This window comes from Alosa sapidissima, chromosome 14 (genome assembly GCF_018492685.1).
Source record: "Alosa sapidissima isolate fAloSap1 chromosome 14, fAloSap1.pri, whole genome shotgun sequence".
Lineage (NCBI taxonomy): Eukaryota > Metazoa > Chordata > Actinopteri > Clupeiformes > Clupeidae > Alosa > Alosa sapidissima.
The window spans coordinates 27186544-27205068 of NC_055970.1; the positions used below are offsets into that span (position 1 = coordinate 27186544).

Below are 18525 nucleotides of genomic sequence, written 5' to 3' on the forward strand. Positions count from 1 at the left end.
CATTCATTGAAGCAGCTTTTGCAAGTCACCATCAAGCCTGTGCAATTGCTTGTGACTTATTAACTGGTCTTTTCAGCTTTTGGTCTGAATGTTGTTAAACTACGAGGGAATTTAGAAGCTATTTTAAAGGCACCACACACACACACACACACACACACAAACAAGCAAGCAATACAGATGTGATTATTTTATAGTCTTCTGCATACTCTGTCGGTGTTCAAAGTCTCGGGACCAGATTGGATTTCTCACGTGCTGGCCAGTGTTATTACAGAATTGCATATGCACTGACTAGTACACATTCCATAACCTTTATACTTTTCAACTATAGAAAGTGGATGGTTTTACATAATTGGACATTTTTCCCAATCTAAAGCTCCCAGACTCATACTCATAAAGTGAATGGGTCTGGGTTTAACCAGTATAGGGCCTAATGGGTGCGAGTTTGACAGCGTATTTTGCCGACTGTGCATGCTCTGTGGCCAGAGCGAAGTCAGACACACAAAGTGGGCTGAGTCAGGCCGAAGTTAATTCTTAAAAGATAGATAAGACCCCTTGTGATTCCATCACTCGAACCATTTGCAAGGTGGTGTGTGATCATGAGCGTCGGAGGCTTTTTGAAAGTGGGTGGGACAGTTGATCGGGGGTCTCCCCCAGAAAACAATGTATGAACTAGACACAATTTCCTGAATTCTGGTACATTTTAACAGGTTGTTAGATACTTCTATCTATCAAAGTAAAGCTATTGATTCAATGACTAATTCGGAACCAGCTTTAATAACGTCATGATATACTGTAGGCCTAGTTAACCTTGCATGCAGTTGCAATATCTGTTAAATTAATTTCTTTAATGTTTTGAATGCAGGCTTAGAGTGGCTAATCGGAAGCTTCGGGTGGATTCCCGGTGGGCTGTTTGGGCCAGTCTGAATATCGTGAGCTTAGAGATATATTGTTTCTGAAGTTCATTTGCTGCGCCCTCGTGGCACTTCAATAGCCTAGGCAGTGCGGTTGCATCCCCTTACTCACAGTTTCCAAAATATTAACAAAGTATAGCACTCACAAAAACTGTTCACTAATGTTAGCAGTGTTTTATTGACTGAAACGTTACCTTGCGCCACTGTCATCAAAAAGAGAGGGCTTTCGCAAGTGTTTTGAGCTACCTCAGTAGCTAGAATTTGACCGCTTATTTGTGTGTGCGTACATGCGTGTTGTGTGGAGCAGCTGCAATGAAAACCTGAGAGTGAGATGGAGTTTCATTGTAGCATTTATAATCAAGTGAAATGAATTTGACATGGGCGTCGGAGCTATTATATAGAACAGTTTTAAAACAGCACTGATATTTTGCATGGCAAAAGTGTATGTGGGGCTTTTCCCAATCCCACCCCACCTCTCTCTCCCACTTACTTCCTGTCAGTCTTCACTTTCCTATCTGAAGAAAAGGCAAAAAGCCCCAAAAATATACTTAATAATTTTTTTTTTTTTAAAAAGAACTAATACACGATTGGATCTTTACTTTTTGAAGCTGGACTTTTCCACCTCTGATTATTCAATATTTCTGACTATTCTTAATGAAAAAACAGCAAACTGTTTTCACTTTCTAGGTTAATGCTATTTTCATAGGTCAAGGAATGTTACATTAGTGTGTAACTAATAGCCACACCTCAAATAACCTCCTCACCGCACAACAACATAGCCGCTAATAACAGCATAATGGCTTTGAACCTGTTAATTTGCCAGTGTTGTATGTTTAATATCATGGTGGTTTGCCGTGACATTTTCTCATAGAAGCCTAAGTCAGTGGTCACACAGATTTGACTTTTTGTCCTCCCAGAACTTGAATTCAATTGTTTATCTATTGAAAGATGTAACTTGAACACTGCAATGCGACTAGCATTTATATGCGCTAGGTCCAAGCAGAACACAACAAAGAAAAAAGAATGTGAGGCGCTCAAAGTTTTGCTTGTGGTAGGCCTATCCAACAAGTTGATGAAGTTCGTTCCTTAGATTTGTCCACTGTACTGCTGGTGTAATGACAAAATAAAGTTAATTCATTTATATGAATAACAGAATAGCAGTTAAGAGGTTGGCAGAAGAGGTTGTACAAAACCTGTTTTGTGGGCATCAAATATGTTCATTTAGATCCTGTTGCTTATAGGGCTTAGGTTTGTAAGTTACATGCTACCACCACAAAATGTTAACGGAATCGTAATCAACACAGTCCTAATGAGTTGAAAAATATCTAACCAGATAACATTATGTCTAATGTTGAACAGTTGGAGAAATTCCCTTACCTTATTTTTTTTTGTTTTCTACAGGGGTTGTGTTTCTTTTAAAAATACTATATACATGGTGCCCAAACGTTTGCATACAACTGTATGTGTGAATGTTTGTTTGGAAGTGTGTCTGTGTGTGTTGTGTCATAAATGACACAGTTCGTACCAAAACGTGGGAGAAATGTAACATTTCAAAGCTGATTGCCACTCACCCCTTAGACTGTCCATGAGCTGGGAGTGAATTTGAATGATATGTAACTGCAAGACCTGTTAAGGAAAAGCTACCAACTCTTGCACATGCAATAATTTCAGATTCTGGATATGAGGCTATTTGCTCTGATTTTATTCATTAGTGATTGTAATATTTCACAGAATGTTGAATTTTCCAGTAAACCAAATGCAAGCCCCCTCAACTTCCAGTGATTTGGGAATTTGAAATTACCTATCTGGCAGGAATTATAATTATTATGTTCTGAACAGATGTGCAGAATAGAGAGAGCTCTGATGTAAATGGATTTGCACATCTGGCACTTTTCTCTTTGAGGGACTTTCTGTTTTATGACTATAGTTTGTTCGTTATTGTAGAAAACATTTGTTAAGAATTCACTGTCATTGTTTTGTGACTGAAAAGGGTTTTCTTCCTGGAGTGGAGAGCAGAATTTCATAGTACTTCAAGTGTACATTGCCTGCTCTTTCTCTGGCGGTGATGTCAAGGCTAGGCCATCCTAAAAAATATTTTTGTTTGCAGTAACAGCAGTTTGCAGAAAACCCCCAAAAAAAAAATGGATAGGTAGGTAGATGGTTTTTTAGATGTATTATGGTACCCTAACCCGTATGACTTTGAACGGTAACCGCAAACATTTTCTTAAATGAAGCTGCAGCCATCATTACAGACAAGCACGAACCATTGACCACCATAAACCAATGGTGTAAACATAATCATAGATGACGCCACAGGTTTTTATTTAAAAGAAAGAACATAGCCTATGTTTGTATGTAGGAAATGTATATTCACAATACTTACTAAAATATAATTAATATTATTTTATTCGATTTGTATAGTTGTTTGAAGAGTAAAAAAAAAAATTGGTCGGTCTTAACGTAAGTTTACACCGGCAAGTCGGTCGGATTAAAAGGGAAAAAAAAATATTTGGGTCGGTCCTAAATTGCTAGGGTTGGTCAGGTTACGGCAAACTAAAATATTTTTAAGGATGGCCTTATGTATTATGAATATTGTGTTAACATATGAATGTCTTGAAAATACATGAATGATTTAACCTTGTCAAGGACTTCAGTTGTGAATAAACTGTTTTTCATTCCTTTTGTATTTTTTGACAACATAAAGGTCCTTATTCTTTCTATCTTAAACGCCTATTTTTTCCTGAAGGCTGGTGTGAATTGTCACCTGTAATATTTCAAATTAAATTTGTATTCCCACACTTAAAGGGAAACTTCAAGTTTGCACCTGTTTTTATGTACTGTAATTAAAAAGTGTTTGAACAAGGGTCCTGACTTTTAGCCATCTGTACAAATTCATGCTCAGTCTCCATTTACTTATTTATTAATGACTGGAACGTCTGTTTGTCAGTGTGTCTCTCATATCTTTCGAACTGTTCGTCCGATTGATTTCAAACTTGCTAAGTGCAGTGCCAAGTTTGACGTTTGGGTAAGAAATGCAAAATTTGTTGTTAAATGGTAAAAGAAGCACACATTGGCTTTCGCCACTCTACTGTAGCCACTCCCTCTCTCACAGCACTGTAGGCTACCAAAAAGGATAGAAGGGGGCTTTGGCAGAACTGAATCAGTGAGGCTACATGCGTAAAAGGTTAAGTGAGTTCAAGATGTGTGGATGATCATTATATCTGACCTCAACCATAAAGGGTTACACTTTACTTGACAATATCGACATAAGACATGACACTGTCATGAACATGTCATAAACAAGTAATTTATGACAAAACGCTTCTGTTATTAAGTGACATTTCATTTTTGTCATAAGTTAGGATTAGGTTTACTGTACGTACACACCATCGCCGACATGAGCTTCCAAAGATTCAGGAAGTCATTCATTTTCAATGGAAGCCGGCTTCTCTCAGCTGCAAGAAGCAGCAAATCCGTTGGTGTTGCATTTTGGGGCGTCTTGAGCGTTAAGCAGAAAGTTGAAAGTAAGTCAACTTTATGGTAATGAGCTATGACACGGTTCAGTGACCAATGACCAGCAACCAATCGGAATAGATGGCCTTTAAATAAAGTAGCTGGGGCACCTGCACCGTACGGGGTGGTCCTTTCTGGATCCCACCCCGACTCTCTCCCCCACTCGCTTCCTGTCATTCTCTACTGTCCTATCAAATTAAAGGCATAAAAAATAAAATATAAAAAATAAATAAATAAAAATAAAGTAGTAAGATAGAGCGTAGAATGCTGCCACGTCAGAGCAGGCAAAGCTTCCCTGTACTTTTTTGACAAGCGTCCTTGACAAGGCGACCCGAGCTTCTTTGGAAGCTCAAGTCGGCAGCGGTGTGTACGTAGATTTAGGATTAAGGTTAGGGTTCATGTGTCATGACGGTGTCATGTCACTCTTATGTCGATACTGTCAAGTAAAGTGTTACCCAATAAAGACCCCCGGTATGCAGTTTGCTTGCAGAAAATGATTACGCGGATTTTGCAACAACACGCCAACAAACACAGGTGGCAGTTGCTATTCACCCCTTGCAAGTGACGTCACGTTTTGTTCGCGCCACAGCAAAATAGCCTAGTGGACGGCAAGAACACGAATCAAATCAATGGGTTGTAATGGGACATATCGCACAGCTAGGAGATTATAGTGAGATTTAACCGTAGTAATGCCCTTCCACGACTGTTGGCTTATTGTTTGGAATACAACAACATCCTATGTTCTTGCATAGATATATTTTGGTTTGTTTTCTTTGTGTTTCGGGAGTATTTCAACCACAATTGCATGCTTATCTCCTCAGTGTATGAAGCACAGCAGCGGTTGCTATAGCAACCATAGACTCTGAACAGGACGGCAGATAGCACTTAGGCAAAGTCTTTGGCAAGATCTGAATGTAAACAGATAATACCGTTCAAGTTTTTTTTAAATTTCCTATTTCTTTCAATTCTTTAACTTAAGACATGTAAGAAGTAAGTTTATTCGCTGGGCAACGTACAAACTGACGAGTTACATTAGCCCTAGCACTATGAGCTACGATAAACGTTAGCTAGAATAGCTAGCTTCTAAGTGTGGCAGCTAGTTATTATTTCATGTTCCGATATGACATTCTTAACGTTTTGACTATGTTACAACTGATAAAAGCAAGACAAATAAAGTAACCAAATCGCTTTGCAATATTTTAGTCCAGAAATACTTATGGGTGTTCATTTACCATAATGTTAATTACAGTAGCCTAACGTAACGTTATCTCCCCTTGCTGTTACCACCAGTTTTAATAACTTTACATTTGCGATCATGACCCATTTCATCTAACAACACCACTGGCATCTTCTTTGACTATCAGACCCCAAACAGCAATACATTGAACTACAAAGATGTTATAGTAATGGTGTTCAGTTCATCATAATCTTTATGACATAATGTAATTTGCCATCCGTCTCCCATCTTTTTGCCGTCCAGCATGGAGCCGTCACGTGACTTAAGTCACGTGTCTGCAAGGGGTGAATACACGGATTTCCCGTTTACAAAACTAGATGCGTGCACATAGACAGTAAAAGTGCGTGCACAGCCGTGGGGCCGAAGACGCTTGGAGGCCGTCCACAAGGTTATAAACTTAACATAAATAGTCGGCTGCTGTAAGCTACAATCGTTTTTTTTTTGTATACCCCTGTTGTCTCAATGATAATAACATCTCATTTCAGACTATATTTCAAAGTTTGCCGTTCATTTGCATTATTAATATAACATCTTATTTTGTCATTTTTGGCGAATTCATGCATTCCGTTAGGGATATTGAACATATTTAACATTCTCTAACCATCGTGATTTCGAATTGGTGCAGTTTTCAGCACAAAAACTCATTTTATTCTTTTGCTCTTTTGCATTGCTCTATGCTGTTCTATGGTGCTTTCTGCCTCTTGGTTGCGCACGCATGTTTTCGTGACGTCCCATAGAAATCCATGTATTCAAAACAATGTAAAACATGACGTAGAATAAACTGACACTTCGAATAGCCCAGGCTAATTTGGACTGTCTATAGACTTATAATATGTCAATTCTGACTGCAAGGTCCCAAATTGAAGCGAGTGATAATGGTCTCTAATTTAGGTAATTTTCAGAATGCCACACATGCAAAGCATTTCAAGCGAGTGGCAGACAGAGCATACAAATCGTAGCAAATTTCATATGATGATGCATCATTAGCCTACGCAAAATGGTTCGACGAACCATCGTCTTCTCTATTAAGTTACTCAATAGGCTAAACATACAAAAAATGTCACATGCAGCCATGCTTAAATTCTGTTCACTGCACATGTATATTATAATATTCAGTATTCATTATTGAACGCTTAGCTGGAATGATGTTTTTCCCTATCATCCTATTTTTAAAGCAGGCCTACCTGCAGGCATGTAATTGGCCTACGAGCACTGCACTAGTTTACTAAATTACTTATTTAGGCTACTTATTTTTATTTATTTGCATGTTTGATTATTACACAGCCACATCATGTAAGCTATATTTTAAGTTGATTGTTAGATCTCTTTAATCTAAGTGTGGTGTATTACTCGCAAAATAATAATGAACTACAACATTTCCGTGGAGAAAATGCAAAGTGTGCTTACTCAACTGTAGTTCACCAACAGGATCAGACACCGAAATTAAAACACTGCAGAGCCTTGTGTTTAACAAAGAAAGCACTGTTAATTGTCACCTGGTCCAGTTTCTGCAGCTCTTTCTGCTTTAACGGCTGCGGTCACCACAAATGATTGCTACCACTCTAGTTAATGTAGGTTATTCTACTAGCTGTGGTCATGGTATGGTTCAGAAGCGGCATTCTCAGATAGATAGATAGATAGATACTTTATTGATCCCCAGGGGAAATTCAAGGTCTCAGCAGCATACAGACAACACAAACACACTCTTTAACAGCAGAAAGAGTAATTAAAGTATATAAAAACACAACTAAGCAATAAGGACAGTATAAGATAAAGAATATGCTAAATATACTAAAATACAAATTATACTAACTAACTAAAACTAAATCAATTCTAAAAACAGTATCCACATAGTGGTGATTAATCAATCAGAGGCGCTTGCAATGACTGAGGCAGGGACTGAGCCTGTGATTCTCTGTGCATAGTAAGGTATGGTAAGGTGCTCTAAGGTGCTCTGTGTGAATGAGTGTCATGGTGGTAGTGCAATGGTGATAGTGCAAATGAGTAAGTCCAACAGTGCAACAATGCAGAAAAAAAGTAAAGTAAAGTCTATATATCTATATATTTAACTATTTAAGAAAATGTATAAGTGTGGCCACAGTTCGGCTGTGGCATGGAGGGGGGGTTATGCATATGTGCTAATGTGCTAATATAGCACGCAAACAGTGAGGCATAAAGACAGTGGTAAAAGTGGCTAAGGGGACAGACAGTATCCAAACATGGAGGGGGTGAAGAGGCAGACAGACTATGCAGAGAAGTCTATCTCTCCTCTTCCCTTAAGTGAGGCATTGAACAGTTCAATGGCCCTGGGGACAAATGACTCTCAGTCTGTCAGTTGTGCAAGGCAGTGAGTGAAGTCTCCAGCTGATCAGGCTCTTCTGCTTAACAATAGTGCAATTACAGTACAATGTGGTTCTCCTCCGCAATGTACAATGTAGTTCTCCTCCGCTTCGCTTTAAATATGCACCTCACCTGTTGTATTTACAGTGCAACTGGAAAGTTTTCAGACCCTTTCAAGTTTTCCTCATCTTAAAATGGATTCAATTTTTTTTTTTTGCTCATCAATCAACACACAAATGCTCCAACACTCCACAAAAAAACAAGTGTTTGGATTGCTTTAAATTTATAAAAAAATAAAAGACTGAAATATTCCATTTACATAAGTATTCAGACCCTTTGATATGACACTTGCAATCAAGCTCTGGTGCATTCTACTTCGATCAATGATCCTTAGATGCTTCTACAATTGGATTGGAATCCACCTGTGCCTAAATGAATAAAAAAAGCCACAAAGTCAAGAGAATTGTCCTTAGACCTGCAAGACAGCGTTGTGTGAAGACACAGATCTGGGGAGAGACAAGAAAATTTCTGCAGCATTGAAAGTGCCCAAGAGCACGGTAGCTTCCATTATTCTCAAATGGAAAAATTTGGAACAGCCAACAGTCTTCCTGGCTGCTCAGCCAAACTGAGTAATCCAGGACGAAGGGCCTTGGTCAGACACCAAAGAAATGAAATCCATGTTCCTTTGAGAAGATGAGAGAAGTGTAAAAAACATTAGTGCAGTTGCCTTGCAGCCAAAGACCGTTCATAATAGGGTTTAGCAACTTACAGAATATGGAAAATTAATTCAACTCTGTTGTATGTTGTAAATTAAGACAAAAAACTGATGAGAACATTTCTGTCACATGTCACATCAAAACCCTGTCAGTACATCTGTTCTAGTCATGAAAATACATAGTGTTGTGAATAACTATTCCTCATTCCCCTTCTTTTTCAAGCAATTGTGTAGCCCTAGGCTACATCATTCTGAAAGCAAGGCAAACAGTAGGCTGACTGTCATTTTGCTATTCAAGTCAGAACTCTAATGAAATATGCAAATCTTTCATCATGTAGGGCAGAGAGCCATATACCTTTATATGGCTCTGGTAGGGCCTATTCTACTTTGCAAGGCTACAGTAGATTTAGATCTGAATGTTGTGACGCATTTTTTTCGGGAAACACATGAAATAGCCTACCATCTGTAACAGTGACTTACATGACTTACAGTCCACTAGGTGGCAGCATCGTGAATGTGATTTATAATTTCACCCTTTTATTTCCGGTTCTATCTATAAACTTCCGTCCGGCAAGGCTGGATTTCCTTTTCCCAAACTGGTAGCCAACATGGTAAGTAGTGAGACATTTATCACCTAAGCAATCTAGCGCCATCCTTGTTATATTTTTTATTTTTGGACCCTTAGTACATATTTGTAACATCGCACAAGTCATGTTTATCCTTAAGTTAAGCTTTGTGTCTGTATTTCTGATTGAAAATGTAACTACAACGCATACGATGTCATGTTGTATTCGCAAGCCTCAAACGCTAACGTTACATGGCCTAGCCAATTAGTTCTGAAGCTACGACAGTTTCTGCTTGTGATGTGTCGATGTATTGTATGCGCTGTCAACATAGACATTTGTGTAATCAAACCTGGCGAGGCAAATTGTTTGTATGCGTCTGTTCAGAAAGCACTACGTCTGTAACGTTATCCCCACGAATAATGGAGCTGTTAGCTAACGTTGGTGTTAGCGCCGTCGTTATTGAGCTTATTAACAGCCATTCAGAAATTGAAACGTGCTCACATTGGTATAATGTAACACCTGTGCGCGGTCTAACATTAATGTCTTATGTTCCTGTTGCTCAACAAACTTTAGGTCAGAGTTTTAGTGGTTAGTGTTGTATGTAAGGATACGAGTTATTATTATTAGCTGTGTCTGTTCTTGACGGTTTGATAGATTCACTGTTGAAACCTCACTATCAACTCTTGGGTTAGGAACTGTATTCCCGGTCAGACAGATGTGCAATTTAACGTAATTTAAGTGCAATTAAGGCTAGATTGATCGCATCCTCTTTCACTTTTCATGGTGTTTGATCATGTGAAGGAAAGGTAGATATGCCTGCCTTCCCTCTGGCTGTCCAGACACTACTCCTCGACTTTCCTTCAGGTATGCAACCTAAAAGAAGTTGCAGTAATTTAAATTGAAAAAGGAGTGAGCTAAGAAGTAGCTTTCATCAACATCAACTATGTTGTTGGTGGAGGCTGGTAAGCTCATATGAGATTGAGAAATATAATGCGTGTAATTTGTCAATAGATACTTTTGTATGATGCATCTGTGCCTTCAATCAGTAGGAGTGAAATTAATTGATGTTTATGAAACAATAACTATGAAGTAAGGCAACATGGTTATTCACTGTACCTTTCACAATCACTCTGGATTGTAGCGGGATTGCTATCTGCCTTAGTTAAGGAGTGGAATTGTTTTACAGAACACCAGGAAATATACCGTAACATAAATATGAAAGTAGTGCGTTATTATATGTAACTGTTGCATTTACCCAGTTTGACTCTGGTGTCTTATTGACTCATGCCTATTCTCATGTTTCCAGAGTCTAGGCTTATGTTCTGGTTAGTGGACATCACCTTAGCCTCCAATTGTCTAGTGTAGGTTTTTATGTGTGTGTGAAGACCTTATGAAATCAAATTGGACAGTTTACCATCTTCCTTCTCACCACAGTAAAATATGACAATTTAGACTGGAAGTAATTTTTATATCTAACTAACTATAGTGTATTCAAATAGTTAACATTTAACGTCCTTTTTTCATGGAGCTACAGAACATTTTAAATGTAATTAACAATAAATCTAGACAACATGCCTCATCAACTGAATTGTTCTGTTTAGGGACGCGTCAGGACTAAGACTGTGAAGAAGGCAGCCCGGGTCATCATTGAGAAGTACTACACGCGACTTGGTAATGACTTCCATACCAACAAGCGAGTTTGCGAGGAGATTGCCATCATTCCTAGTAAGCCGCTTCGCAACAAAATTGCAGGGTGAGTGCTGAATTAGATTTAATCTTTCATATTTTTAAGGAGGTTTTTGGTCTTCTAATGGTGATCTTTGTGTTTTTGCGTATGTACCTGCCTCTGAAGATATGTCACTCATCTGATGAAGCGTATCCAGAGGGGACCAGTTCGGGGTATCTCCATCAAACTCCAAGAGGAGGAAAGGGAGAGAAGGGATAACTATGTCCCAGAGGTGAGTGAAGTCTTAGTGGTAGTGAATTCACCTACCAATGGCAGCTCTTGCTTTTAACCTAACAAACAAAAGCGTTTAGCCAATCAAAAGCAGAGTAGGGTGGGATTCGTTGCACGTTCTTGTAGGAAAGCGAGAAGACAAGACAGCTGAAAGTGTACGGGGAGTGAGAAAGCTACTGGAGGCCAGTGGATTGTAATGTGGTGAAATTACGAAGCGTTAGATAATGAAAATGAAGAAATCTCAATCAAGATGGCCTATACATGGTTGGCTACTAGTTAATGTGGGTGTTATCAAAGGCGGAGGCACAACATGGGCTACAGTTGGTAGAGAGCTGAATGCATGTGCACGTTTGCGAGTAAATCCGCAACCTGCAGAGCTGCAGATAATCATAGTCTACTACAGGCCTATTTAGCCTACAACGAAGTGGAGTCAAACATCACTAGTTGTTTTTTTTTTTTTTGGTTATCCCAGTGAGGACTGTTGGTTAGTCAGAATTGAATATAATGTCATTATTCATCAGTAGCCTAATTTATGCATATTTTAGCCTAGTCCCACACCAAAGTAACCCATTGTTTCCTGCTAACATTCAAACAATGAAATTTGATAAAAATGAGTAGGCCCAAATATTGTCTCCACTTGCCATTAAGAAAAATTCTCAAAGTAATGGCTGAAAGCTGCTTAGCTTTTTTCTCATGCAAGCAATGTGTCCTAACCAAGTAGCGGAATGAAACATTGAAATTGCATTTGTAGTTAGTTATAATGAACTGTTTTATATTTGTCATCAGTCAACAGATTTCACTGGAAACATATTGTGGAAAGGGCTTTCATTGAAAGCATTGACTGCTTTATAATGGCATACATGCACAATAGTGTAAAAAAAAAATTCAACCGTATTAATGATTTGCAGCTCTGGGCCTATAGTTTGTCGGTCTACGTTTTCTGATGTTTGATGTTGTGACTTGGCAGTTTACGATCACATTTTTACCAAGATATATAGTTATTAGTAGTTTTGATAGGAATTGCTTTCTATGCTTGTTCTGGATTCAGTCTTGTTTGTTGCTGCTATGGTCATCTTTGCCCTTTCATTGTAAAATACTATGAACTGACATTTTGACTACTTTTTGCAGGTGTCTGCTTTGGATCAGGAGATAATTGAAGTGGATCCTGACACAAAGGAGATGCTTAAGATGCTGGTAAGATCTTGAGTAAATGTGCATTAGCTGATAACATAGAACAAGTTCACATGTAATGCCATCATGAGTCATACACAACTTGAGTTTTTTTATTTTCCTTTTTTTATCCCCTCCCACACTGACAGTAGAGGCCACTGCAGGCATCTCCTTAAGCAAGCAAATAGGGATGCATTATTACACAGGGTTCCCACAGGTCATGGAATTTTGGAAAGTGTATTCCAGTCATAGAATATCAGGGAATTTTATTTTAGCAGTTTAAAATGTACCTTCCAAAATACATTAATACAAATAAATCCACAAAGAATCGGTGTATATATATGGGGTGCGTTTCCCAAAACCATTGTTGCTAACCTGTTAGCGACTTTGTTGGTTGCAATGCAATTTCCTGTTGCCAACCAACGAAGTTGCTAACACAGTTAGCAACTATGGTTTTGGGAAACGTGCCCCTGATTATTATCTTTACTGCCTGCTTGAGTAGTTGTGGTTAACCCAACTTTGTTTATTCAATGCCCATTTATTAATTTCCCGCTCTAAAATAGTAAGATTCATGAACACTTTGCAGCTGCTCAGAAATCTTTGGTCAGCATATTGTCCCATTCATTATATAGTAGGACAATTCTTTTTTTGTGTTTGTGTCAGGGAAAAGTCATGGATTACAGTAAACCCTATATTTTATATTAAACCAATGGAGCATTTCGTTTCAGGAGTAATTTAAAAAAACTAGGTGCTTAGCCTACAATTACGAGAACAAACAGGTGTAGCCTTGCTTTTGAGAAATTAACTGATCTCTAGTCAGACACAGTGAGCCTATGACTCAAACCTTCCTCTTTGTTCGCATGGACTTAAACTCTGTGCTTGCTTGTGCACAATCAAACACACTAACAGCAATTGCAGCCAGTGGCGTCATGCCCATTGAAATAAAGGGGGCACGTGCCCCCCTCGGATTTTTCCTCCCTGATAATTTTTTTGATCATAACTTTGTTCCTATTATGCTCCATAATAAGCCAGAGCCTATAACGACTCAAATAGCTGAAGACCGGTCAACATCAGCCTTTTTCCTGAAATTGGTGTCTGTATGTTCCCATAACTTGCACGCGCATTGAGCTCGCTATGTTTTGCTTGTGTTGGAACTGTTACAGTTAACTTTAGGCTACAGTTTGAACAGTTGAACTGTTAGTTTAAACAGATACAGTCAATGGTGTTAGTTACTACTGGTAAGTAGTCTAGCTAAGCAATAGAAAGTAGTGGAATTATGTGTGGTGGACCAGGAAATTTTGACTTGGTGATCAAAAATTTAGAACTCTGGATTTGATGTTGGCCGCGAATTCAGAACATTACGTTAACATTATCCTACATGGTGTCAGTGTAACGTAGCCTAGGCTACTGTTACAAATATTTGGCAGAGTCTCCTGGTTCAATTGTTTCCAGTTTCATAGAAACGAGGGGTGAGAACAAAATCCTACCTATAACATTAGGCCTACCAAGGCATTGCGTTGGATGTTCCTCCACTTGTTCTCTTCACGTATCTGGCAGCTAATCCATGTAGTGAAAAGGGATAGGCTACCTGTTCAAAAGGAGGCCTAAAGTTGTTTTATATAAATAGCATCGCTATGACCCTGGTGTAGAGGGCAAGAAAGTATAATAGTCTCTCTCATGTGCTCATAACTTAGGCTATTATCAGGTCACTTGCTCATGATTTGCAGGTAGCAACTTACAAATGAGGTAGCCTATTGCTTCAATTTGCTTGCCATAATTGTAATGAAAAATATATTACTAGTAGTAAAATATTCAAATATTTTGTGTTAACCTTAGAAGCTACTCAGCACTGAAACCTGTCAAACGTCTTTCAAAGCCCTTGAATCAAGATTAAAATTTAATTTCTGAGCACCACAAAGTCAGACCTCAACACCTTTTTTTAATGTAAAGATTGTTCTTAGGTCACATATCAATCAAATCATAACTGCAATGGTACTGTAGCCCTAAGTGTAAATATGTGTGTCTAAACATGCTTTAATGAGCTTACACTTTAATGAGCTAAATTTGAGCTTACAGTTCTTTGACCAACCTATGTGTTTTACGTTAACTTACAAAATAGATAGCCTACTTTAGCTTAGTCCTCAGATAGAGGAGGGTTGCTGCTTGCTTGCTGCTGGTATTTCTGTCCCTCCCAAACTGCATTGAAATGGTATGTTTAGCAGCCAGAATTAAAACATTTCCAGGGGGAGAAATCCCCCGCCCCCCAGTAACATGACAACCCCCCCCCCCCCCCCCCCCCCTGAATTTTGGCTTGCATGACGCCCCTGGTTGCAGCAGTGGACTGGGGTGTGAAATGGTTCATATTAAAGCACAGTAGCCTACAGTGGAACACCTACAGTGTTTTTGAGGCCTCTAGAAATACAAGCACTGGAAGATTATGTATATACTATTGCATAAGTTTCTCTGACTGAATGTGTTTCATCAAGCATATTTGCATATTTTGTTCATATTCTGTGGATGATGTGTTATGTATGACTACGGTTTTATATGCTATTGTTGCAACATGTGTTGATTGGTCCAAGACAAGTGTCATGGTTAAATTGGAATCGATGAATTTGACGATCATTGATTTTGATAATCATGAAGCCTTGAAACTGAAAAAGTAAAATGGTAAACGCAGAATCTGAGGAAATACTTTTTTAAAAGATTCAATAAGGCTCTAGTGAAAAATCAATTCTGACATTGCTAAAACGTTCAACTCGTGAGATGTATGGTCATGCTCATCAATACTTGTGTTGAAGAATACTCAGCAAGTAATGAATTGATTCAGATTCCCCTTCATATCCTCTACACCTCCCCACTATGGGTACATAATTGTAATTGAACTTCAATTACAGTGGGTGGTCTTACATTTTGAAGTTAAATTCTGATTTTGTTTTTCCTACCTCAGGACTTTGGCAGCCTCTCCAATCTTCAGGTTACCCAGCCAACTGTTGGAATGAATTTTAAGACACCAAGAGGGGTTTAGTTGTTTTGTAAACTCAATAAAGGTAACATTTAATGCCAACAAACATAATTGTGTGGTGTTTTTGTTGAGTGTGTGTGTGTGTGTGTTTTATGAGAGGAAAATAATTCCTACACTTGGGGACAACTTAAAGGAGAAATCTGGCGAATTTTAACACGGTTCACAGAATACTGTCGGTCAGAGATAATCTGAGAAATCAGAAAAATTGGTGCTGCCTGACTCATGGTTTTATTTCAGTTAGCCTAATGGCTCGTTTGATTTGCATTGAGCTATTAGGCTAACTGAAATAAAACCATGATCTCTAGGTATGGTGAAGAGTATGTGATGTGGGGCCATTTTAATTCCAAAGGCCAGGGGAACTTTATCAGGATTCACAGTATCCTGGATCCATCCATCCATTTTAAACTGGCCTTTAAAAATAAAAAATCTGCCGGCCTCTGAGAATTTAACAAGGGTTTCTATACTTATCCATCCACCTGGTCTTTTAATGATGAACATTTATTTATGTATGATACATTATTCATTCACAAAGAAAATTGTGTCCTTAACGGTTGTTGTTTTTTGGCATTTTTTTTATTAAGGCATTAATACGATCAATTTCCAAGAGATTATTTTATTATTCCTAGTCAATTTATGCACACCACTGTATATCCCTCCGTTGCTTCCTGTAGCCTACTGTCCACAACTAAGTCCATCTCATGACTTCACGTTTGGTCTCCGTGGAAATGGGAAGTTTGTCCAAAAAAGCGATGATGCAGCATTGCAGTGTTTATATATTCATATGAATGACAACATGGAAGCTCCAAATGAGGGCTGTAGCTGCATGTTACAGAATGGAATATGGAGGACCAAAGATGACCGGATAAATAAATGCAGACTTATGAGATGTAGCCTACAAATAGATAAGATATGTTCAGGAGCTGAGACCAACTACTGTACATACTGTAGTTTACAAGCCATTATGCTTGAATATGCATAGGACCTGGTTTTGTGAGATTACTTGTGTGGGTGGTTTGTTTGGAATCTAATTAGCATATGACTTGCATTGCTGGGGGGAGGGTAAAACAAAAAGAAAAGATTATACTGCACTGCTACCAAAGAGTTTAAAGATATAGACAAAGGTATTAATGATAATGTATAGCCCCCTTGTTGATGGGCAACTTTGTTTTTTGCAGTGTGAAATGCTAGCCATACCCTGCATCATAATCACTGCTTACATATTTAACATGTTGCATACCAATTGTAACACTGGATTTCGGTCATTGCTTTTACCTTACATACTGCATGCCAGTTTATGTACAGTTCCTCTGTTAGATTAAGTTCTGAGGACACAAGTGATTTATTGTGTATCAGCTACACTCAATAACAGTATCTGATGTGAAATCTAAAAAAAATCTTACCAGCTTGGCAAAAGCTAGTTCTCAAGCTTTCAACTAGGCTGCTTGCTTGCGGGAGTAGCTATGCAGTGCACGCACACTCCCCAATTCAGGTTTTATTAAACTAATGGATCTGTGATTTTCTGAAAGTTAAATGGTCAGACCAATTTGGGAGTTTTCTGGGAGAAAAGCCTTTTTGGTGGACTCTTTCTTTGCTGCTTGACTCTGACAGAAATAGTTCTCATGGAAAATGGCATCTTCACGCACAAAGGCACACCTGTCACCAAAGTATACATCTACGGTCTATTGTTAGACTTCCAAGTGAAGCAATGCATTAAAGAAAGTATAGACACCATCATTGCCTATCACTGAGTCAATTATGACTGTCCTCCCAGGGGGGCTATGTTGTGGGTCTATTGTTGCTTGTTGAGGTAGTGCATACATATTTGTAGACACAAAATATCCATGATGAATGATGGTGTGTACGGACAGTGTGAAAGGTGAAAATCTACTGCATAGTTTCTTGTCAAGTTGAAGCAGCAACAATTCAGTAAACTAGGTGTACCGCATAGTGGTACAAAATATGACCACCGCTCAGTCCTGTTCATCCTCTCCTGCTTGTCAGTCTCCTACTCCACCCCCTACTCTTGCAACTTTTGTGTATGCTTGTATGTGAGTGTGTGTGTGTGTGTGTGTGTGTCTCTGGTAGGCAGCATAAGTGACATCTCGCTCTGTCTGCCAATCGTTGTCTGTAGCTGTGTGGCATTCTGAAATGTCCCTAAATTCAGGACAGTTAGCATATCGCTTGTTTTAATTTGGGACCTTACAGTCAGTTTGTTTGTTCATTCATTCATTCATGTCGTTTGTTTATTCAAAGTCTCAAGTCCAAAATAGCCTGGGCCAGAGCCATAGAGAGAAGTTTTATCTACCCCTCTGGCCTGTGCTATTACAATTGTCAGTTTATTGCACATCATTTTTTCGTTGTTTTGAATAGACACTGTATGTTCGTGTTTGTTGGCGTGTTGTAGCAAAATCAGCGGAATCATTTTATGCAAGCAAACTGCAAACAGGGAGCCATAATTGTTGATGTTGGACATGATAATCATCCAAACATCTTGTATTTTGACCTGTAATGATTCAGTGCTGCCAAAACTGTTACCCCCTCAGTCTCTGGTCCCACCCTGGTCTTGCTCTGTGCTGTGTAAGAGGGGTAGTAGCGGAGAAAGCTAATGTGTGCTGCTTTTACAATACATTTAACAATATACATTAGGCCTACTAATCCAAACAACGTCAAACTTGGCACTGCACATAGTAGTGAGTGTTTGGGAATGAAAGCTCAGTTGCTCACATTTATTTCGTGTAGACTTTTTGTGGTCTTAATGCAACATTTTACTAAGCAGCTGACAGGGCCACCAAGGACTGTGAGCGACTGAACAGCAGAAAACCCCAATTAGCAAGCAGAAATGTCCTAGCCTGGTGATTAGGGTGCATCGTAGACAGGTGTCCTATATCTTCCATCAGCAAACCCAGGCCCGGAGTGGTAATCGGGAGAATTCCCGGTGGGCCGCTTCACTTTTGGGCCGGTCGAGGGAAAAAAAATATTGACATTTGCCACGTTGATCTATCTTCTCTTAAAGTTGGCTACACACGTTCACATTCTATGCCTAACACCGCAGCCTCTGCATGGGTTGTTTTCCCCTCCCAAGAAGAGTTGG

General features: G+C 38.9%; 1 protein-coding gene across 1 annotated transcript; it reads left to right on the top strand.

Moving 5' to 3' along the window:
• Positions 1–9258: 9258 nt before the first annotated feature.
• On the top strand, positions 9259–15480 carry rps17 (ribosomal protein S17). The gene is made up of 5 exons (XM_042062103.1): positions 9259–9327; positions 10884–11035; positions 11135–11240; positions 12368–12433; positions 15360–15480. Exons 1-5 carry the CDS (start codon positions 9325–9327, stop codon positions 15435–15437), a joined length of 405 nt encoding a protein of 134 aa, XP_041918037.1. The 5' UTR covers positions 9259–9324; the 3' UTR covers positions 15438–15480.
• The last annotated feature ends 3045 nt before the right edge of the window (positions 15481–18525 follow it).

What these genes read in the sequence shown, in the direction of transcription:
- rps17 (XM_042062103.1), top strand. An exon ending in CTTCGCAACAAAATTGCAGG is followed by an intron (nt 11,036 to 11,134) that starts GTGAGTGCTGAA and finishes CTGCCTCTGAAG; the next exon opens with ATATGTCACTCATCTGATGA. An exon ending in AGGAGATGCTTAAGATGCTG is followed by an intron (nt 12,434 to 15,359) that starts GTAAGATCTTGA and finishes TTCCTACCTCAG; the next exon opens with GACTTTGGCAGCCTCTCCAA.